The sequence below is a fragment of the Rhinoderma darwinii genome, chromosome 8, assembly GCF_050947455.1.
Source record: "Rhinoderma darwinii isolate aRhiDar2 chromosome 8, aRhiDar2.hap1, whole genome shotgun sequence".
In the NCBI taxonomy this organism is placed as follows: Eukaryota; Metazoa; Chordata; class Amphibia; order Anura; family Rhinodermatidae; genus Rhinoderma; species Rhinoderma darwinii.
The window spans coordinates 62418218-62442555 of record NC_134694.1 but is presented as its reverse complement, the minus strand read 5'-3'; the positions used below and the strand labels follow the sequence as shown (position 1 = coordinate 62442555).

Here is a 24338-nt window from a genome sequence, read left to right as displayed (position 1 = left end):
GATGCGAACCCTCCACAAAAAAAGCAGCAACTGCTATTTGTTGTGGGTTTTACCTCTCTATTGAATTCAATGGGGAAAACCTGCAACAAATAAGCAGAGTTTACACAAATAGAATTGACATGCTGCAGAATAAAATTCTGCACCGCAAGTCAATTTCTGAGCATTTTTCCAGCTCCGTATTTACACAGCGTGTGGATGAGATTTGTTTTATCCCATCCACTTTGCTGCTACTGTATTTGCTGCGTAAAAATTGCTGCAGGGAGCATGTTACAGAGCAGAAGGAGCTGAGCAGATTGATATATAATTGTGTGCAAAAAGATTTAGTATAATTTATTCATTTACATCTCATTCTGGGAATAGGAGTCCAGTGGGAGGTGCTAATCACTGATTGACAGCTATCTGTACTCACACTCATACACTGTAAACATACAAACAAAATAATATTCCTTTGCTGAAACCGGACAATCCCGTTAAAACTACTGCCCAGTTTTTCTGTCACTATATAAAATATATACACTATATAAAATAAAATCATTCACCGAAATTAAAAAAAACATAGTTCCGTAAGTCTCACCTGGCACTCATCTTCCTTCCTACAGCTTCAAACTGGAGATAGCAAGCAGATGCTGGTAAATGATGTCACCAGCCCTCGCCCTTAAACTCAATAGAGAAGACTGTGCTAATGTCTAGGATTAGGCACAAGCAGTGTCCTGAGGACGGAGGCGGTTTCGACTAACAAGTCACATGCAGGGACTAGTATGTCTCATGCAGGTAAGCGTCAGTCTAAAGACATGGTGACAACCCATTGCCATGACTACTGTTGCAATTGTGCTAGCGAAGAAATAAAATGTCATGGCTGAATATAACTATCCACTACATTTCATGTAAAGTCTGTTTAAAGTACATTTCTTCTAGACCTTTATGAGTTATGGTTATATAGCATTACGAGCATGCAGATGGGAAATTCTCTTATCTTTCCTTCTTTAACACTCTCTCTACCATTGTACTTGCTGATGGATTCTTCTTAGAAAATTTGACTTTTTTTCCAGTACCAGAGTAATAATTACAGTATATTGCAAAATGGTTTTAGGTTCCAAACAGTAGTTAAGTTTCTAAAGTAGAAATGACACCTTCTTCCTGGGGCTACATTGCTCAATTAGAATGTGCAGATGTCTCTGAAGAAGCTTCCCATGAATGTACATTTGGCTTCCCTAGTTCTTGAAATGGTTGTCACTGGTTAATGGCGTTTTTACTCACTTTGATGATATTTTCTGAAGTTCTCTGTAATATGGAGCTACGGCATGACACTGATATTTTGATAAATTTGATCTGAAGTTATTTCAGTTTTCCCTGGGTCTTTAGCAAAAGAATAGGAGAGGGGTCTGAAAATTTGTGAGAAAAGTAGTATTAAACCTAAGAATTATGGTCTCACGAGATAGGTTAGGGTGACTTAAATGAGAAAGTCAACTTTGAATCTTCTTTATTTGTAATTGTTAGTGTTAAATGCTCTTTAACACATTTGCTGCCAGGGGTACCTCCGGTAACCAGGACCATTTTTAGACTTTTGACATGTACAAAAATAAATACATTACACTAAACCCCCATACCCATATATTTTCCAAAAATAGACACCTGGCACATTGTCAAAATGACACTCAGCACTTTATACATACAAGCACCTTCATGCAATTTTGTGTCAAACTGTAGTCTTTCATAGAAAAACGCATACAAATTTTAGATGCGACACACCCATAATTATGAGACCCTACTATCTAAAGCTTCTCAAATGCTAGCGTCCTTCAAACCCCCAAATTTTCCTATGCTGGCCGAATAGCCATTGTGAACATGATGGTTTTGCCAGATGTAATTTATGTGTTAGGAAAGTGCCTGTTCCCTTAAGATCACCATGACTACGGTTCTGGCTTCTGGGCGTTTCTGTTTTTCTTTGAGGTCGTCTCTTTTCTCTTTCCTTCTGCCTATCAGGTGTAGGGTTGTATTTATACCTAGCTTCCTCCACCTGGTCTTTGCTTGTGAATTTCCTGTCTGCAGGCATTTTGATCGAGCTACTTATCTATACCCTTCACCTTTTGACTTCTGGACTTCTTGGACATTGACCTCGGCGTGTATTTGGATAACCCTTTGTTTACCGATTTTGATTATCTGCTCCCGGCTGGTTCTGACCTCTGCTTTACCTGATATCCACTTGAACTGTTTTGGCCTTTGTTTACCTTCTGGCAGTCTGGTAATCCTGTTCAGGTGTTGACTGCATTGTACCTCTTATCCAACACTGAACTCTGCTAAGACAACCTGGGTTCTATGCAGCAAAGACCATCCCACCTTGCAGTCGGTTCTGGTGAAAACCTTAGAGTAGCCTTAGATTCTGTCGATCAGAGTTGTGATGGATTTGAGGTTTGCGGATTTATTTGCACGCTCTCTCCCGGCAGTCTCCAGCAGCCTTAGGGGAATTACTCAACTTGCAATTACATAACATTATGTCTTTCACACATTCTTAATACCTCTCCCCCCTTCTTTCTTCCCCAAATTGCGAAAAAAAATCCTCTTTTTTTTGGCATAGAATCATCATTCGGGTTCACTTCTCCACTATGGTAAGGCCCTGGACAGCGGGTGGCATGGGAGTAACTGATATGTTCAAATATTTTGTATCATCAGTTTTAGAACAACGTAAGTACTGGTGGTTCCTGATAGGTGACAAGTGATGGGTAGATATTGAATGCTATTACATGGGTTGCCCCTTAATTTCCCCTGCTTATTATTCTCCAGTACCTTCCCTCCTTAATATGAAATCTTCTCTCTATGCACGGAAGCACTTTCTTAGACATTCTGTGGCCTAGAATTCCATGCCCCTAACGGCACTGCCTATTCTATCGCGGAGAATAGTAATATTGAAACTGGTCTGGAGCAGGTATCTCTACCATTGCAGAGCTCTATCAGGATGGGAAGATGCACACCTTTCAGGAACCATCCACAGAATATGGGTAGGGACTTTCATAAATATCTCTGTATTCAGGATTCCCTAGTTTCTGTTACTACCGCAGAGCTCTATATCCCTCGACAAATTGTAAAATTCTTCACCAACGGAACTACACAACATAAAGGGATTGCTATGTTCTATCATTTCTTTTACATCAGCAATCCTCCTCAATAAGCCTTCCTACATAATTAGATGAGAGGTTATCTTGGTCAAAATATTTACTCTCCACCAGTGGTATAAAGCTTTACACTGGGTACAGAGAATGTCTAAAAGTACTACACACTGGGATATGTCTAAGAAAATTGCTCTTCGCTGGTACCTAACCTGTGTACGTATTGCAAAAATGAGTCCTACTCCTTCAGATTTATGTTGGAGAGGTTGTGACTGAGCACTGGGGTACATATATTGATACTTGGCGTGAACGTCCCTTCGTCAAGCCGTTCTGTACTGCAACATTTAATACATTTGAAATTATTAATGGTGTACAAATTATCCTGGAATCCGGCAAACGCTATGTTTTATGGGTATGGACCAACTCCCATGTTCTGGCAGAACAATTTTGGGCTACCTTCTGTTGGCGGCCAGACTCCTGAAAGACAAGGAACCCACTACCCATTGCGGAACTAAGTTCCCTAATGGATTTTGCATATCAAATGTAAAAGGCTCTGGCCTTTAGATTTAGCAATCTCTCTTGCTTTCACAAACAACGGCATCTTTGGTCTATTTCATCATTTAGTAAAGACGGTCAATGTAGTCCCTGTCCAAGGTAACGCCTTTACGACTCCCTGACCGATTGTCTACACTTGTTATTTATTATTGTATAACTATTTTAAATACAGATTTGGTGCGGGACTAGTATTAATACAGTGTACGACTAGGGCTTGACAAATTAATGCAAAGGATGGACCTGTGGCTTTATAATATTCTTCTTCTTACCAGTAGATATGCATTTGTACAACTTATATCCCCTACCCTTCCTTGAGAGAGAAAAAGTGAAAGACAGAGAAAGAGAGATCAATATATCACTTCTAAATACTATTCATTCTTGGCTTCACAATTTCTTCATAAAAATATTGTCTGACCGTTTTTTGGCTAGGTTGTCCACAAATACAAAAACCCTAGTATGGTTGTGTATCTGTGGATTTAGGACTGCAGATAGTCAGCTCTGATACATTTGTAACAAACTTTTTGTTGCCTTTGTTCAAGTTAATAGTTTGTTAGGTTTTTAAAACAAGGTACAGAATGCATTTGTATAATAAAACGTTCATTACCAGTCAGTGTCCATTCACGCTGCATTTAGGGCATCTGTTGGATGTACACCCCTCTGACATATGCAACTGCATGCCGTACACTTGCATGCAGACCACCATTGTTACAAAAAAAGTTTACCACACAATATACCTTTTTTTGCCCTTTCTTATATAACAAAACAAAAAGGTATTTCGCCCCATATACCATCCCTTTGTTCCAGAGAGGTCTAGGGACCCGTTCAACATATACGCTAGGACCATGTGAATAGACCCTCATGCAAAAAGCAGTTGAGAATATCATCTAAAAATAAAAAACCATCTACATAAGTATCAAATGAAGTAAAACACATAATTAACACATAAATGTCCATGTGCCTATTATAAAGTCTTATTAATGACAATTAAAAAGGTTCCAGAAATTAAAATGCATTTTTATAAATCAGAACATTCGATTGTATGGACTTACCGTACTTGGAATTTCCCTCTTGACTCTTTTACTTGAGCAACTATAAAAGCACGTTAAGCAAAGAGTGCACGATGAGCAGCAACTGTGCTGAGACATTGTAGCTGTCAGAGGAAAAAATAAAAGGTTAATGGTTTAGTATGATAAAAAAAAATAAAAAAATTGAACAGTACTAAAGTTACAGGCAGTATCACACTCAACACGAGATCATTGCTAGCACCTCTGACAAGTTTTCTGCTGGTGCAGATCAAAAAATAAAAAAGTACAGAACAGGTTAAACCAGACTGGGAGGGACACAAGCTAAAATGTGACAATAGTCTGCGGAAGACCCTCTCCTGTGTGTGACACAATGAAGATAAGGAAGACCCACTGCAGCTTATTTTTTTTACTTCATAAAGTCCATCATTCTTGTTTTAAAGAGAAGGTCACCTACAAAAGATTCACAGAATAGCCTAAAGCTGACTGGAACAGGAATGCATGTTTTAATGGTAGAGTAGAAGGCGGCTCAATACTTTTGTGCGTCATAATGACTTGAAGACATTTCTAAACAGAAATAAAGTTAAACAGATTTTCAAAAAGAATTAAGGATATAAATGTGGTAAACCCATAAAATAGTTCATGAAAAAAAAGCAGGTAATTCACCACATCTCACAACCCTCGGCCTCATGCACACGACCGTAAAAACACCCGTTATTGTGGGTCGTAATTACGACCCGCAATAACGGGCCCATAGACTTCTGTTAGCCACGGGTACCTTCCCGTTTTCTCAAGGGAAGGTGCCCATGCCGTTAAAAAAATAGAACATGTTCTATTTCTTTATTTTACAGGCCGTGCTGCTATACTTTATAATGGGAGCACGGCTCGGAAAAGCGTCCGGCTGCCCGTGGCCGGCCGTGCTCGTAATTACGAGTTATTTTAGTAATAGGGTTTGTTTTTTTTGCTGCTTAACTTCCAGAACACCAATTGGAGAAATATCTAGTCATTCACATTCACATTCTGACTGTACTGCTGCAATAATTTTTTCTAGTTTAGTCAGGAGTGGCATACTTTAACCCCTTCGCGCTCAGGTCAGTACTATTACGTCGCGCTAAGTACATTGTTCGCGCTCAGGTCAGTAATAGTACTGACCTGAGTAAACACGGCGCCATCTTTCCCCGGCGCGTGTCTGAGCTGTGATACCTGCTATTTCCGACAGCAGGCTATCACAGCTTAGTGTGCAGGGACCGATCGCGGTGGTCCCCGCCGATTAACCCCTTAGAAGCCGCGTTCAATAGCGATCGCGGCTTCTTAGGGGTTAAGCTGCCATCGCCGGCCTGCTACACGATAGCGGGCCGCGATGGCTACTATGGCAACCAGAATCCTAACAATGGACTCTGGCTACGCCATCGACGGAAGCCTAGTGGGTCCCGACAAAGTCAGGACCCACTATGCTTGCTGTCAGCTGACAGCTCTAATACACTGCACTACGTACGGTATGTAGTGCAGTGTATTAGAATAGCGATCAGAGCCTCCTGCCCTCATGTCCCCTAGTGGGACAAAGTAAAAAAAGTGTGAAAAAGTAAAAAAAAGTTGTGTAAAAATAAGAAAATAAAAGTTTTAAAAGTAATAAAAGTCAAAATCCCCCTTTTTCCCTTATCAGTCCTTTATTATTAATAAAAATATATAAAAATTAACAAATAAACTATACAGAATTGGTATCGCCGCGTCCGTAACGGCCTGAACTACAAAACGATGTCGTTATTTATCCCGCGCAGTGAACGCCGTAAAAGAAGATAATAATAAACCGTACCACAATCACAATTGTTTGGTCACTTCACCTCCCAAAAAATGGAATAAAAATAGACCAAAAAGTCGCATGTACCTAAAAATGGTACTGATCGAAACTACAGTTCGTTACGCAAAAAATAAGTCCTTGCACGGCTTTATTGATGGAAAAATAAAACAGTTCTGGCTCTTAGAATAAGGTAACACAAAAAGTTAATGATTGTTTACAAAACGTATTTTATTGTGCAAACGCCATAAGACATAAAATAAAACTATAAACATCTGGTATCGCCGTAATCGTATCGCCCCGCAGAATAAAGTGAATATGTCATTTATAGCGCACGGTGCACGCAGTAAAAAAAATAGAATAAAAAAACAATAGTAAAATTGCTGTTTTTTTAGTCACCACGCCACCTAAAATTAGAATAAAAACTGATCAAAAAGCTGCATGCACCCCAAGAAAACTACAATGGATTCCTCAAGGTCTCTAGTTTCCAAAAAGGGGTCACTTTTGGGGGGTTTCCACTGTTTTAGCACCACAAGACCTCTTCAAACCGGACATGGTGACTAATAAATTAAATTAAATTAATTAAATGTCACCTCTACTTTGCTCTAAATTCCTGTGAAACACCTAAAGGGTTAATAAACTTTCTAAATGCTGTTGTGAATACTTTGAGGGGTCTCGTTTCTAAAATGGGGTGTTTGATAAGGGTGTCTAATATATGGGCCCCTCAAAGCAACTTCAGAACTGAGCTGGAAATTCAAAAATAAAATATAAATGAGGCAATACTTCGCTTCTTACATTATACTCATAATAAGCCGCGCCCACCCCGAGATGACCCCAGTTTTGACCGTTTGTATAAACGGAGACCCCTATTAGACCGTTTCAGTGCCCGGTTTTCCCAGCATTCACCCCCGAGAAGTGTATTTCTATAGATGAATCCCTGGTACATTTTAAAGGGAGACTTCAATTCCGCCAGTACCTGCCGGGTAGGAGGGCAAGGTATGGCGTGAAGATGTATAAGCTGTGCGAGAGTGCATCAGGGTATACCTACAAATTTAGGATATATAAAGGGAAGGACACCAGTATTCAGCCCCCAGAATGCCCCCCCTTACTGGGAGTTAATATAAAAATTGTGTGGGATTTAGTGCACCCACTGCTGGTCCAGGGTTACCACCTCAACCTGGATAATTTTTATACCAGCGTCCCACTCTTCAACTGCCTCGCTTCCAGAAGTCCTGCGGCATGCGGCACTGCTAGAAGTAATCTGAGAGGCCTCCCTAAGACTCTGCAGGGCAAAGCTCAGAAGGGGTGAGCGCAGGGCACAATCTAGCAGCAACATATTGTGTGTCAAGTACAAGGTCAAGAGAGATGTCCCACCAGTACCCATGTACCTGTACGAGGTACCAGTACAGAGACCCCCAAACCAGACTGCATCCTGGACTACAATAGGTACATGGGACGGGTGGACTTGTCAGATCAAGTCCTGAAGCCTTACAGTACTTCTGGAAGCGGGGCCACAGGCATCGTACCAGGGCAACACTTTCCAGGAGAAGTTCCCCAAACTGGCAAGAAGGGAAAAAGTCAAAAGAGGTGCAGAGTCTGCTATAAGAGGGGGATAAGGAAGGACACAATATATCAATGTGACGCGTGTCCCGAAAAACCAGAGCTCTGTATGAAAGAGTGTTTTAAAATTTATCATCCATCCCTTTATTTTTAATTTACCCCAGTTTTATTCGCTCTGATCCACTTCGCACAGCTTACCCCTCCTCATCTTTCCCCTCTGAGCCCTGCTGCGTGCCCAGGCAGCTGATAACAGCCACATGTAGGGTATTGCCGTACCCAGGAGAACCAACATTACAGTTTATGAGGTGTATATCTCCGGTGGCGCATGCTGGGCACAATATTTCGGACACTGAATTGGCATATATGTATAGAAAATTGCAAATTTCACTCTGCACCAACTGCTGCACATTATCTTTTACACAATACCTGTGGGGTCAAAATGCTCACTACACCTCTAGATGAATGCCTTAAGGGGTGTAGATTTTAAAACAGGGTCACTTCTCGGGGGTTTCAACTGTACTGGTACCTTAGGGGCTTCTGCGTACAAGACTTAGCACCAGAAAAGCTCCAGTAGGCCAAATGGTGGTCCTTTCCTTCTGAGCCCTGCCGTGTGCCCAGGCAGCTAATAACAGCCACATGTAGGGTATTGCCGTACCCGGGAGAGCCCACATTACAGTTTATGGGGTGTATGTCTCCGGTGGCACATGCTGGGCACAATATATCGGACACTGACATGGCATATATATAGAAAATTGCAAATCTCACTCTGCACCATCTGCTGCGATTTATCTTTTACACAATACCTGTGGGGTCAAAATGCTCACTACACCTCTAGATGAATTCCTTAAGGGGTGTCGTTTTTAAAACGGGGTCACTTCTCGGCGGTTTCAACTGTACTGATACCTCAGGGGCTTCTGCACACATGACTTAGCACCAGAAAATTCCCAGTAGGCCACATGGTGGTCCTTTCCTTCTGAGCCCTCCCATGGGCCCAAACGGCAGTTTATCACCACAAATAGGGTATTGCCACACTCAGGACAAATTGGGCAACAAAATGCGGTATTTTATTCCTTGTGAAAATAAGAAATTTTGAGCCAAAACTACCTCTTATTGGAAAAAATAAAAAATTTTTTAATTCACAGCCCAATTCAAATAAATTCTGTGAAAAAACGGTGGGGTCTAAATGGTCACAACACCCATAAATAAATTCTTTGAGGGGTGTAGTTTCCAAACTGGGGTGACTTCTGGTGGGTTTCCATTGCTTTGATACCTCTGGGGCTCTGCAAATGCAACATGGCACCCGAAAACCAATCCAGCAAAATCTGGGCTCCAAAGAACACATAGCGCTCCTTTCCTTCTGAGCCCTCCCATGGGCCCAAACGGCAGTTTATCGCCACAAATAGGGTATTGCCGCACTCAGGAAAAATTGGGCAACAAAATGGGGCATTTTGTTCCCTGTGAAAATAAGAAATTCTGATCAAAAATGACATCTTATTGGAAAAATTGTCATTCTTTTAATTTCACAGCCCAATTCAAATACGCGCTGTGAAAAAACTACGGGGTCAAAATGGTAACAATAACCATAAATGAATTCCTTGAGGGGTGCAGTTTCCAAAATGGGGTCAGTTTTGTGGAATTCCTACTGTTTTGGTACCTCAACACCTCTTCAAACCTGGCATGCTGCCTAAAATATATGCTAATAAAAAAGAAGCACCAAAATGCACTAGGTGCTTCTTTGATTCTGGGGCTTGTGTTTTAGTCCACGAGCGCACTAGAGCCACATGTGGGACATTTCTAAAAACTGCAGAATCTGGACAATACATATTTAGTAGTGTTTCTCTGGTAAAACCTTCTTTGCTACAGAAAAAAAATTGAATAAAATTGAAATTCAGCAAGAAAAATGAAATTTGCAAATTTCACCTCCACTTTGCTTTAATTCCTGTGAAATGCCTGAAGGGTTAACAAACTTTCTAAATGCTGTTTTGAATACTTTGAGGGGTCTAGTTTTTAAAATGGGGTGTTTTATGGGGGTTTCTAATACATAGGCCCCTCAAAGCCTCTTCAGAACTGAACAGGTACCTTAAAAAAAGGCTTTTGAAATTTTCTTAAAAATATGAGAAATTGCTGTTTATGTTCTAAGCCTTGTAACGTCCAATAAAAATAAAATAATGCTCTAAAAACTATGCAGATCTAAAGTAGACATATGGGAAATGTGAACTAGTAACTATTTTGGCTGGTATAACCATTTGTTTTACAAGCACATGCATTTAAATTCGGAAAAATGCTATTTTTTCACATTTTTCTCTAAATTTTGCAAGTTTTCACAAATAAACACTGAATATATCGACCAAATTTTACCACTAACATAAAGCCCAATATCTCACGAGAAAACAATCTCAGAATCGCTTGGATAGGTTTAAGCATTCCGACGTTATTACCACATAAAGTGAAATATGTCAGATTTGAAAAATGGGCTCTGAGCCTTAAGGCCAAAACTAGGCTGCGTCCTTAAGGGGTTAAAATTGAGCTATAGAAGAGTTCTGTAGAACTCCGCATCCAGGAATGTATTCCAGAAGACTGAATAAGAGAAACATTCCCACATTGTTCATTTTGTTATGTTTTTATATTTTTTTATTTCATCTTTTTTTCAAATGCTTTTCTGATTCAGTGACAAAAAAAACAAAAGCAACAGATCTCATTGAAGCTATAATGAACACGATTTTTTAATCTAAATAAGCTGCTATTTTACAGATTAGAAAAAGAATCACATGACCTCAGGCAAGCTTCGCTTTAGAATGCCTTGCAGGCAACCTTCCCAAAATGCACTGCAGTTATTCTTCCCGGTTGCGGTCACTTTGACATTACATGCTGGCTTGGCGTTAAATAGCTTGAAAGGGTTAGGAATTAATATGGATACAGTCTTTGAAAACATCAGAAAGTCAGACACCGGTTTTCAAGGAAGTCAGTGTACTTTCGATTCACGGTGAATTTATTCGGACCGAATTGAACTGCAGATTTGACCGCACCGGACCAGAAACTTGATCATCTCTAAACTCCAAAATTTCAGTTTCCACTATCTGATCTCCATATTTTCTGAATACTCCTGCTCAGTAGCCACGTAGCTTGTCAATTCAAATATCTAATCAACAAATCACGTGGCAGCAACTCAATACATAAAAGCAAGCAGAGATTGGTCAGAGCTTTAATTACCATTTTGTCCAAACAGCAGAATGGGCCAAAACTTTGATTTTTGACCCTGAGATTTTTAAACACAAACTCTAGAATTTGCCTAGAATAGTGTATCGTACAAAAGACATACATTGAGCACAAGTTTTATGGGCAAAAATGAATTTGTAATGAGGTCAAAAGAGAAGGGTGCGACTGGTTCAAGCAGACTGTAATTTCCACGGCTGCGGCACCTCCCTCCAAGGAGATGCCAGCACACATTTCCGCTGCGCTCTGCAGTGTCCTCTAGGGTGATTGCGTGCTCGTTCCCAGCATTAAAGGGACACATGAAGTTTATTACAAATTAGCCCCTGATCACCCTGGACTTTAAAAAGGGCTCTGCCCTTTCACTACTTGCCTGAGTGTTGTTGTGTATTCCCATGTTAGTCTTAGAAGTCCCAGTGTTCCCATGCCCTGCGACCCGTGTCCTGTATCTCGTGCTATATTTGTTCCTGTGCCCTTTCTAGTGTTGGAGTCATGTTGTGTCATCTGCCACTCCTGCTGTCATACACCACGTCTGGTGTCATCTGCCACACCTGATATCATCCGCCACGTTTGGTGTTATCTACTGTCAAGTTCCATCTGTGCTTAAGCCTCTGCTACTGCCTGGACTCTTACAGGTATTCTAGTGCTAGGACTTTGCCTAGACTTTGTATACTGTTGTTTGGCCAGCTGCTACTCCCTTATGGCGGTGCGGCATAGTGGGTCCACAAACCCACAGATCGTGACACAAACAGTGTGTCTTCTGAGAGAAAGGTGTGAATGGAAGTTGTCGCATTTGGTTTCTGGTTCTTTCAATCAAGGAAAAAAATAAATCTGTCACATTATTCAACAAACATTTCTGAGCGGATTGCCTGTATGTTTGATAAAATTTAAAAGGATGGTCTACATTTGTAGAACACAACACCAAGTTCAGCTATAAGCAGAAAACTGAGTCTACAGTGGCTACAAGCTTATTAAATTGGAAAAAACATGTGGACTGCCACACCGGCAGGGCTGTCTAGAGCTATATACAGGGGAGGGGGGCTGTGTAGCGCTATATACAAGGGAAGGAGGGGCGCTGTATAGTGCTATATACAAGGGGAGAGGGGGCTGTGTAGCGCTATATACAATGGGAGAGGGGGCTGTGTAGCGCTATATACAGGGCGGGGTATTGCTATGCAGAACTATATAAAGAGTGAGGCTGTGTAGCACTATATACAGGCGGGAATTGCTGGGAAGCACTATATAAAAGGGGAAGGGAGCTGTGTAGCACTATATACACAAGGGGAAGAGTGGGGCTGTGTAGCACTATATACAAGGGAAGCTGTGTAGCACTATATACACAAGGGGAAAAGGGGAACTGTGTAGCACTATATAGAGGGGGAATTGCTGTGTAGCACTATATACAGGGGGTCTGTGTGGCACTATCTACAGGGGGGTCTGTGTGGCACAATCTATGGGGGATCTGTGTGGAACTATCTACGGGGGGGTCTGTGTGGCATTATCTACAGGGGGGTCTGTGTGGCACTATCTATAGGGGGGTCTGTGTGCCACTATATACGGGGGCTGTGTGACACTATATACGGGGGCTGTGTGGCGTTCCCTACAGGGGGTCTGTAGCACTATCTACAGGGTGTGTGTGCGCGTCGCTATCTACAGGGGCTGCGTGTGACGCTATCTGCAAGGGGCTGCGTGTGACGCTATCTACAGGGGGGGTGACGCTATCTACAGGGGGATGTGTGTTACGCTATCTACAGGGAGCGGCTATGTGTGTCGCTATCTACAGGGGGTCTGTGTGGCACTATCTACGGGGGGGTCTGTGTGGCATTATCTACAGGGGGGTCTGTGTGGCACTATATACGGGGGCTGTGTGGCAGGCCCTACAGGGGGTCTGTAGCACTATCTACAGGGTGTGTGTGTGCGTCGCTATCTACAGGGGCTGCGTGTGACGCTATCTACAGGGGGGTGACGCTATCTACAGGGGGATGTGTGTTACGCTATCTACAGGGAGCGGCTATGTGTGTCGCTATCTACAGGGGGGAGTGAAGCTGTCTACAGGGGGATGTATGTGGCGCTATCTACAGGGGCTGTGTGGAGTGCTCTACAGGGGGTCTGTGGCACTATCTACAGGATGTGTGCGTGTGTGTGTGTGCGTTGCTATTTACAGGGGGTGACGCTATCTACAGGGGGATGTGTGTGATGCTATCTACAGGGGGGCTGCGTGTGTGGCTTTCTACAGGGGGGGTGATGCTATCTACAGGGGGATGTGTGTGACGCTATCTACAGGGACTGTGTGGCGCTATCTACAGGGACAGTAGTGTAATGAGGGATTCTTTCATTGATGCCTATAATTGGAGTTTATAACTGTCTATTTTATTGGTGTACTTGAATATTATAGTATTTAAAAAAGTACTTTAAAACTAATTTAAAATAAGATTTCTTATTATCTTATTTAGTCGCTATATTAGCGTTTACTGGGGTTATTACTTTTGGTCATCAGATCGCCCACCATTGATGGAGACTTAACCTGCTCCCTAACTGCTCCACTCAGGAGCTGCCAAGACATAGAGGGAACATTGCGGACCATTACACCTATGTGAGATTGTTGGACATCCTATTCCAAAACCATAGTAATCTTTATAGAGACAGACTGCCAGATAATGAAAACGTAAATCATTATTCCAGAGAACATGTTTACACTGCTCCAGAGTCCAGTGGCGGCATGCTTTACACCACTGCAGCTAACGCTTGGCATTGCGCATGGTGATCTTAGGCTTGTCTGGAGCCACGAAAACCAAGTTTATAAAGCTCCAGATGCACAGTTATTATGCTTTTGTCACTTCCAGAGGCAATTTAGAACTCTGTAGTGAGTGATGCAACAGGTTATAGGCAATTTCTTATGCGCCACAGGTTTCCGCACTCTGCAGCACCGCTACGTGATTTTGAGTGTGGCTGTTATGCCTAGACGATTCCACTTCACAATAATAGCACTTAGGGCTAGTTTGCATAGTGTTTTTTGGCGCGGTTTGACCTGGAATCCACGCCAAAAACGTCCGAAATCGCCTCCCATTTATTTCAATGGGAGGCAGATTTTTCCCACGAGCAGTAAAAATGCTCGTCGGGAAAAAACGCATCATGGTCTTTCTTCTCGTGTTTCTGTCTCTGAACCTCCCATTGATATCAATAGGAGGCAGAGAAAGCATTTTTCGCCCACGGCCGAAAACGCCACCAGAAACTGCAGGCAGGTCAAGATCTGCCTCAAAATTTCTCTGCCTGCAAAAAAAAACTCTCTGTGAACATACCCTTACAGTTGGCCAGATCAGATCATACATTTCACTAACTGACGTGAGGCAAAGGTAGGATCCTATGGCAGTGCCATGTTTAACCATGTGGGACAATTGGACGCAAATGTACATCAAAATGCACAGTAGGCATCACTGAGCCACCCGTGGGTATGACAGCCAAGGTAACAGCCAATATCGGAGTAAGCTCCTAACAGGTACTAATACTGGACAGCCCTGGAGACTTCTATTAGGCACAGGACTTTTAACTGTCAGTCCCAGTGATTGCGATGCCATGGTCGATGGGCATGGGATAAAGGGAGCCAATTTCCCTCTGTCTGCACCACCATCAGTACAGATCCAGCTGCATTAGGGGTTTATTCGGCCAGCTCTTAGTGTGGGAGTGCGATTGTCAATCTCAGACACGCTCCGGCTGTTGATTGCGTGGGCACATCAGTTGTGCCCATGTGACCTCGATGATGTACACGTACAGCATCATCAGGGAATTACCTCCTGCCGATGACATAATTTAGCAGGCAGTAGTTAATAACAGAAAAGTGATATAAAAACGCTGCATCCTCCCTGAGCATTATTGCTGATCAATTGTATTTCAACTAATGCAACTCTGTAAGAAAATGTGATTTTGACATGAATTCTCTCTTTTCCATACATCTGGGCTGGATTGTTTCTGCAACATGATGTGTGTTACTTTTACAAAGCCCATTTAGATGTACAGTATGGAACAGTCACCGACATTTCTGCAACAAATCTGCCGTGTGTGAACAAACCCTATGATGGTGACTTCAAGCAGGATGTAATGAATGATATGCCATCTAAAGCTGGTTTCATGAGCATGACCCTATCCAGTGCCTGAATGCATTACCTAATAAAGTGGCTACTACGTGTAGAACAGGTGAATCCTGGCTTTACATTAGGGCATTATTATTATACCCCACAACTGGATGTCCAAGGTATTATTTAGTGGGTGCAAGTACTGTGACTAATTTAGTTTTTTTATCCCCTTCAGGACGCAGCATGTTTTGGCCTTGTGGCACAGTTGATTTTTTTCAATCTGATGTGTTACTTTATGTGGTAATAACTTGTGAATGCTTTTACCTATCCAAGCGATTCTGAGATTGTTTTCTCATGACATACTGTATTTTATGTTAGTGGAAAAATGTGGTCGATAAATTCAATATTTATTAGTGAAAACCACCAAAATGTAGCAAAAATGTGCATTTTTCTCAATTTAAATGGATAAGTTTGTAAAACAGATTGTAATACCACACAAAATAGTTACTAGTTAACATCTCCCATATGTCTACTTTATGTTTGCATCACTTTTTGAACATCCTTTTGTTTTTCTAAGATGTTACAAGGTTTAGAACTTTAGCAGCAATTTCTCACATTTCCAAGAAAATGTCAAAAGGCTATTTTTACAGGTACCAGTTTAGTTCTGAAGTGGTTTTGAGGGCCTTATATATTAGAAAGCCCCAATAAATCACCCAATTTTAAAAACTGCACCCCTCCAAGTATTCAAAACAGCATTCAGAAAGTTTCTAACCCTTTAGGTGTTTCACAGGAAATAAAAGCAAAGTAGAGAGGAAATTTAAAAATTTCGTTTTTTTTGCCGAAATTCATTTGTAATACATTTTTTTCTGTAACACAGACGGTTTTACCAGAGAAACGCAGCTCAATATTTATTGCCCAGATTCTGCAGTTTTTAGAAATATGCTAGATGTGGCCCTAGAGTGCCAATGGACTGAAATACAGGCCTCAGAAGCAAAGGAGCACCTAGAGGATTTTGGGGCCTCCTTTTTTTTAGATTATATTTCAGGTGCCATATCAGGTTTGAAGAGGTCGTGTGGTGCCAAAACAGAGGAAACCCCCCAAAAGTGACCCCATTTTGGAAACTTGACCCCTCAAGGAATTTATCTACGGGTATAGTTATCATTTTGACCCCACAGGTATTTTGCTATATTTATTTGAGTTAGTCTGTGAAAATGAAAATCTACTTTTTTTCTGAAAAAACAATCGAAATTTTTAATATTTACAAGGAATAAGGTAGAAAATGCACCACAACATTTGTAAAGCATCTTCTCCAGATTACGGAAATACCCCATATGTAATAATAAATTGTTGTTTGGACCCATGGCAGGGCTCAAAAGGGAAGGAGCGCTATTTGGATTTTGGAGCGCAGATTTTGCTGGAATGGTTTTCGGTGCCATGTCGCGTTTGCAATGCACTGGGGGGGGGGGCAAAACAGTAAAAAAGCAACCCCATTTTGGAAACTACACCCCTCAAGGAATTGTTCTAGGGGTATAGTTACCTTTTTGACCCCACAGGTTTTTTTGCAGAATTTAGTGGAATTAGGCTGTGAAAATTACTATCAACATTTTTGTCCACTAATATGTTGAATTTTTTCATTTTCAAAAGGGATAAAGGAGAAAAAGCCACCCACCATTAGTAAAACAATCTCTTTGAATACGGCAACACCCCACATGTGGTCATAAATGTTTTTGTTTTTTTTATTAGAAATGAATTAACCTTTTCAGAACTGAAACTTCATTTCTTTTTCCTTTTTAGTTTTTCACTCCCCGGCTTCCAAAGGCCATAACTTTTTTAGTTTTCCATCAATAGAGTGATGTGAGGGCTTATTTTTTTGCGGGAGGAGTTGTAGTTTCTATTGACACAATTTAACGTACTATATAATGTACTGGGAAACTGAAAATAAAATTCTTTGTGGGATGAAATTGGAAAAAACTGATTCCTCCATTCTTTTTTGGGTTTCCTTTTTACTGCTTTCACCGTGCGGTAAAAAAGACAACTTAACTTTATTTTGCGCCTCAATACGATTACGGTGATACCAAACGTATCTCGTGTTTTTTTTATATTTTACAAAGAAAAAACTAATTTGTTAAAAAAAAAAATTGTTTGGTATCACCACATTCTGAGAGCCATGACTTTTTTATTTTTTTAGTTTGATTGAGGGTGTGAGGGCTTATTTTTAGCAGGACGAGCTGTAGCTTTTATTGCTACCATTTTTTGGTACATGCAACTTTTCGATCACTTTTTATTACAATGTATTTAGAGCTAAGGTGACCAAAAAACTGTGATTTTGGTGTTTTAAATTCTTTAATTCTTACGGCGTTCACCGTGCACTATAAATTAAAAATTTTTGGGTCGGTACGATTACGGCGATACCATATGTATATAGTTTTTTTATGTTTTGCAGCGTTTGCGCAATAAAATCACTTTTTTATAAAATACATTTATTTTTTGTGTCACCATATTCTGAGAGCCATAACTTTTTTATTTTTCAGTCAAAAAATCTGTGTAAGGCCTTTTCTTTTGCGGGACGGGTTGTAGTTTTTATTGGTACTATTTTAGGGTAAATGCCACCTTTTGATCACATTTTATTTTATATTTTGGGAGGGGTGGTGACCAAAAAATAGTGATTCTGGCATTGTTCTTCATTTATTTTTTTTGCGGTGTTTACCGTGCGGCAAAAATAACATTATAGTTTTATAGTTTGGGTCGTTACAAACGCGTTGATACCAAATATGTGTACTTTTTTTAATGTTTTAATTTTTTTTCCTATAGTAAAAGACTTATTATAGGAAAAAAAAGAAGTTTTATTTTTACACTTTTATAAAACATTTTTATTAACTTCTTTTTACACTTTTTTTTTTTTTACTTGCAGCGCTCTTCGCTGCTAGAATACTTTACACTACCTAGTAGTGTAATGTTTTCCAACTGTCAGTGTGACGTCGCAGTCACTCTGACAGTAAGCCTATGAGGACCAGCCAGAGGCTGACCCGGAGGCTGCGGTCTGGCCTCCGGATGCCATGACAACCATCAGCAACCCCCACAATTGAATGGCGGCTGCCGATTTGCTACAAACCCCCAAAATGCGGCCATCGCAATCGATCGCCGCATTTAAGGGGTTAATTGCCAAAATCAGCGGCGATGAGCCGCTGATTGTCAACAGTGGAGTGTGAGCTGTTGGGTACAGCTGACCTACCGGTTCCCGATGCACACAGTCACTGACATTGTGCATTGGGAACGACACAGTGACTTCCTGTCACTCTGACAGGAAGCCTATCACGAGGCTGGTCCTGATAGGCTTCCGTACATGGCAGTCAGGGAGGCCATTGTTTGCCCTCTGAGTGCCATGCCAGCCATAGGCAAACCTCGCGATTTCATTGTGGGATCTGCCGGTGTGCTAGAAACCCGTAAAATACGGCGATTGCAATCGATTATCGCATTTAAGGGATTGATGAGCGGCAATGAGCAACTGATCGGCAACAGTGGAGTGTCAGCTGTCGGGGACAGCTGACCTCCCAGTTCCCGGTGCACACTGTCACAAACAGTGTGCACCGGGAACCGCGCACCAGGCACCAGACACACAGAGTCGAAAACGTCTCAAAATACAGAACTGTTTTCAAGAGAAAACAGCTCCTGATTTTCAGACGTTTTTTTGTGCCACTCGCGATCTTCGCTGCATTTTTTGCGCCGTTTTTACGGCCGTTTTTGGAGGTTTTTTCAATAGAGTCTATGGAAAACGGCTCCAAAAACGTCCCAAGAAGTGTCCTGCACTTCTTTTTCGTTGCCGTTTTTTTACGCGGGAAAAAACGCAGCGAAAAACGCTCCGTCTGAACAGAATGCCGTTTTCCCATTGAAATCTATGGGCAGATGTTTAGAGGCGTTCTGCTTCCGATTTTTCGGCCGTTTTCGGGCGTTTACAGCCCGAAAAACGTCCGAAAATAGGCCGTGTGAACATACCCTAACTGCACCCTAACTGCACTAAGAGGCTGGCCACCAGGAAGTACAGTTGTGTCGTGGTGTAATCGGCAAGGGGGCGTGTAACGTCGCTGTGACACTGTCCAATCATCTATGGACAGTGTCACAGAAAAAGCTGGAATGAGTGTGTGAGCATGCATGCGCACGCTCTCACTCTTCAGCTCTCGGCAGACAAGGGTGACAAGCGCCCACAACTCCGATGCCGCTGCTGAAGATACTCCCACCGCCATGGAACAGAAGAAGAAGGGAGAATTCACATTCTTATTCTCCTCTTCTGTTCCGTAGTGGCGGCGGAGCTGCGCGCTCACACACGGTCTCGCTCTCCTCTCTCCAGCTCTTGCTGTGACACTGTCCGTAGCTGATTGGACAATGTCACAGCGATGTTGCACGCCCCCTTGCCAATTACACACCCAAATGACAGTTCAGGGGGTTATTTAAATATCGGGAGCCAAATATAACGGCACCAATATCTAAATAACGGAGAAAGATAGGAAATTATTTTAAAGTGAGACAGGGTTTGTGCAGCCCTGCCCATTACATGCTGCACTCAGCTGCACATGTATGGGCAGGTGAAAGGTTCTCTTTAAGTCTGTCCTGATGACAGTTTCCCTTTAGTTACAGTAACATTTGCGCTTGTGTCATATTCTATATGTTTTAACAATTGAAATACTAGGAATGAGGAACTTCACAAGCACCTCTAGGCAGAAACAGGAATGGGCATGTACCTACAATTATTTTTGCAAGGTTGAAAAGCCTTAATATTTATTTTTTAACTAATGAAACTCTGTAGGAAAATGTGATTTTGACTTGAATTCTTTTTAGTCCTGTCAGCAATATAGTATATGGATCCTCCCCCGGGAAATTATTTTACCTAAAGGCATTTACACATGGGCCCGTTATAGTGCGGCATAATAAAAAAAACACCTTAAAAACAAAAGAGGGATTTATCAGTACTGTTGTAGGATGCATACATTTAGAAGATGGTAAACATGGAGCAAATTGCGCCCAGTTTATCAAATTGTCGAATGATAAATTTGGCACAACTTGCTAGGGATGCTAGATATTTTTTTTCTCTCCTTTATGCCACCTCATGCTCTTCACTTCTGAGCCCTGTCATATGTCCAGGCAAATGATAAATGCCTTCAGGTTTGTAGTTTCTAAAATGGGGTGAATTCATGGGGGATCCACTGTACATTGGTACCTCAGGAGTTTTGCAAATGCGACATGGCACCCAAAAACCAATCCAGCAAAATCTGCATGTAAAATAGCGCTCCTGCCCCTGTCGTGTTCCTAATTTCTAATGAAAAAACATTTATGACGACATGTGGGGTATTGCCATATTCTGGAGAAATTGCTTTACAAATGTTGGACGGCTTTTTCTCCTTTCTCCCTTATCCTTTGTAAAAATGAAAAAAACAAAACAAATTTTAGTGGAAAAAAAATTTTCATTTTCATTTTTACTGCCGAATTCCACTAAATTCAGCAAAAAAGCTGTGGGATCAAAATGCTCACTATATCCCTCAAAACATTCCTTGAGGGCTGTAGTTTTCAAAATGGGATCACTTTTGGGTGGGGTTTTCACAGTTTTGGTCCTTAGGGGCTTTGCAAATGAGGCATGACACCTGAAAACAATTCCAGGAAAACTTGAGCTCCAAAAGCCAAATGGTGCTCTTTCCCTTCTGAGCCCTGCCGTGTGTCCGAACAGCAGTTTATGACCACATATTGGGTATTTCCAGAATCAGGAGAAATTGGTTTTCAAATGTTGGGGTCCTTTTTCTCCTTTATGCCTTGTAAAAATGTATAATTTCTAGGTTTTATTGGGAAAAAAATTAGATTTTCACTTTCATGGTCTAATTTCACTAAATTCAGCAAAAAAAAAAAAACGGTGGGGTCAAAATGCCCACTATACCCATCGATAAATTCTTTGAGGGGTGTAGTTTGTAAAGTGGTCTCTTTTGGGGGTGTTTCCACTGTTTTGGCCCCCAAAAGAATAGGTTTTGGAGATGTTCTTGAATATGTGAGAAATTGCTGCTAAAGTTCTTAGCCTTGTATCGTCCTGGAAAAATAAAAGGATGTTAAAAAACGGAGCCAACATAAAGTAGGCGTTAACTAGTAACTATTTTGCGTGGCATTACAAGCAGATACATTTAGGCCTCATTTACATGAGCGTGAAATACGTGCGTGCGACGCGTGTGCTTTTCACGCGTGTCGTACGCACCTATATTAGTCTATGGGGGCATGCAGACAGTCCGTGAGTTTTGCTCAGCGTGAGTGCGCTGAAAAAAACTCACGACATTTCCTATCTTTGTGCGCTGTTCGCGCATCACGCACCCATTGAAGTCAATGGGTGCGTGAAAACCACGCATGCCGCACGGAAGCACTTCCGTGGGATGCACGTGATTCACGCAACAGCTGTCAAACTCTGAATGTAAACAGAAAAGCACCATGTGCTTTTCTGTTTACAAACATCTAAACGGAGTGCCATAATGATGGCGAAAATCACGCAGCCGCGCATCATACGCTGATGACACACGGAGCTGTTATGTGCCTTTTGCGCACGCAAAACGCCGCATTTTTTTGTGCGCAAAACGCACACGCTCGTGTAAATGAGGCCTAAAATTGAGAAAAATTCTATGTTTTTCACATTTTCTCTTCATTTTGGTGTTTTTCACAAATAAATACTGAAGTTAATCGACCAAAATTTTCCACTAACATAAAGTAAAATATGTCACGAGAAAACGCTTGGATAGGTAAAAGCATTCCAAAGTTATTTCCACATAAAGTAACATGTCGGATTTGAAAAAAATCAACACCGTCCACAAGGGTTAAGTGAAGTTATTCAAACTTCACTTGGTCTGCAATTGTCTTTTCTTAAAGGGGAACTACATCCAGTAACCCCTTGTAACAAGCATGTTAAAACAAACCCTTTGGATGTTATGCTACTTGGAACAACAATTTTGTTAATAGAAAAAAATTCAAATGAAAAACAAAAACGCAGAGGTGCTGGTGTCGGATTAGGCTCGAACAATAAATATGGATGTTATGTGCGTTAAATCTACTGATATTTATGACAAGCTGTGTCTTTGACAGTGAACCAAACCTCTCATTGCCTGCATTTTACCCTCTTTTTTGGTTCTGCTTTGACTGGCAAGGCTTTGCGACCTAGGCAGCGATACACTGAAAAAACTGGAGAAGTAAAATGCCAGTACTTTCACAGCAGATTTTATATTACTCCAGGGGCTCATTCAGCATATGCCTCCGAAAGAAATACTTTACATATGTGGCGCTTCTAATGAGAAGCGAGGGGCATGTTCCTCCTAGTATGCTATAAAACCACAGAACTGCTGGAACCAATGCTTGCCCACTTCTGCTGCCTACATGATCAGTGGCATGAACAGGTTACATTAAAACACAAAAAAATTGCAGGTGAGATATTTTCATGATTTGAAGATATTTAAGTCAGTATTTGAGGGGGAAAAAATGCAATAAAAAAACACTAAACATAGCAACCAGCCATTTAATGCTGTAGACGCACCTGAAAACTGCAGTAGTCACTGATGCAATATGTAAATGAAAAATCATAAATCTCCACTAACATTGCCCTGCGTAAAAGTGGTTGACAGCAGGAAAATGTATATAATATTATAAATAAACCACAGGTAATACAGTTGCAAAATCTGGACGCACTTTTTGCATAAAACGTCAGTAAATCCTAGCCGTGATCCCAGGTCAGCAAATCCTAGCCGTGACCCCAGGTCAGCAAATCCTAGCCGTGACCCCAGGTCAGCAAATCCTAGCCGTGACCCCAGGTCAGCAAATCCTAGCCGTGACCCCAGGTCAGCAAATCCTAGCCGTGACCCCAGGTCAGCAAATCTTAGCCGTGACCCCAGGTCAGCAAATCTTAGCCGTGACCCCAGGTCAGCAAATCCTAGCCGTCACTCCAGGTCAGCAAATCCTAGCCGTGACCCCAGGTCAGCAAATCCTAGCCGTGACCCCAGGTCAGCAAGTCCTAGCAGTCACTCCAGGTCAGTAAATCCTAGCCGTCACTCCAGGTCAGTAAATACTAGCCGTCACTCCAGGTCAGTAAATCCTAGCCGTCACTCCAGGTCAGTAAATCCTAGCCGTCACTCCAGGTCAGTAAATCCTAGCCGTCACTCCAGGTCAGTAAATCCTAGCCGTCACTCCAGGTCAGCAAGTCCTAGCAGTCACTCCAGGTCAGTAAATCCTAGCAGTCACTCCAGGTCAGCAAGTCCTAGCAGTCACTGCAGGTCCGCAAGTCCTAGCAGTCACTCCAGGTCAGTAAATCCTAGCCGTCACTCCAGGTCAGTAAATCCTAGCCGTCACTCCAGGTCAGTAAATCCTAGCCGTCACTCCAGGTCAGCAAATCCTAGCCGTCACTCCAGGTCAGCAAATCCTAGCCGTCACTCCAGGTCAGTAAATCCTAGCCGTGACCCCAGGTCAGTAAAGCCACTTGTATTCTTACATTTCTATCCCCTGGTTGTGACCATCAATGAGACTTGGGCTGTACCTGCCATACAGTATGTGGTAGTCCCAGAGCTCCAGCAGCATCATGGGGTCTGGTAACTCCATTCATTTCTCAGTTTGCCCTGGATCTGGAGGAGCAAATGTTCACTGCACGTGCACAGGAAAGCTATACATGTACCTGCAGACAGGCTGCCCCACATAGGCCCAGAGGTATAGGGGCCACTTCTGGTGTCTTCTGTCATCATTCCCCGTTCACCTTCGTCCTTCTCTTCCTTCTTTTACTTTGTTTGCTGTTTCTTGTATTCTTCTCTCCTTATTTTACTTCTCATCAATGCATTGGCCGACATCCCTCTTTTACAATAATGACACCCAGTGGAGAAATTGAGCATTACAACATGGATTATGAGAACTTTGCAGCACAGACCGGATTGCCAGGCTTGATCATCAATTGAGCAATTTTGAACTTTCAGTTGAAGTTGCGGAAGACGAGAAATACTACATATCTGAACAGTGACTAAAATGCATG

The 24338-nt window shown here is 41.8% G+C and overlaps 1 protein-coding gene across 1 annotated transcript in view; it reads right to left on the bottom strand.

Annotated features, from left to right (window-relative positions):
• GDPD2 (glycerophosphodiester phosphodiesterase domain containing 2) overlaps positions 1 to 24138 on the bottom strand; it is an 85736-nt gene extending 61598 nt beyond the window's left edge. The window contains exons 1-2 of the mRNA XM_075835671.1: positions 23991 to 24138; positions 4709 to 4809 (exon numbers count right to left, since the gene is read on the bottom strand). Coding sequence (XP_075691786.1) covers positions 4709 to 4809; positions 23991 to 24057 — 168 coding nt within the window. The 5' untranslated portion in view covers positions 24058 to 24138. The remainder of the gene's footprint in view (positions 1 to 4708; positions 4810 to 23990) is intronic.
• Positions 24139 to 24338: the final 200 nt, after the last annotated feature.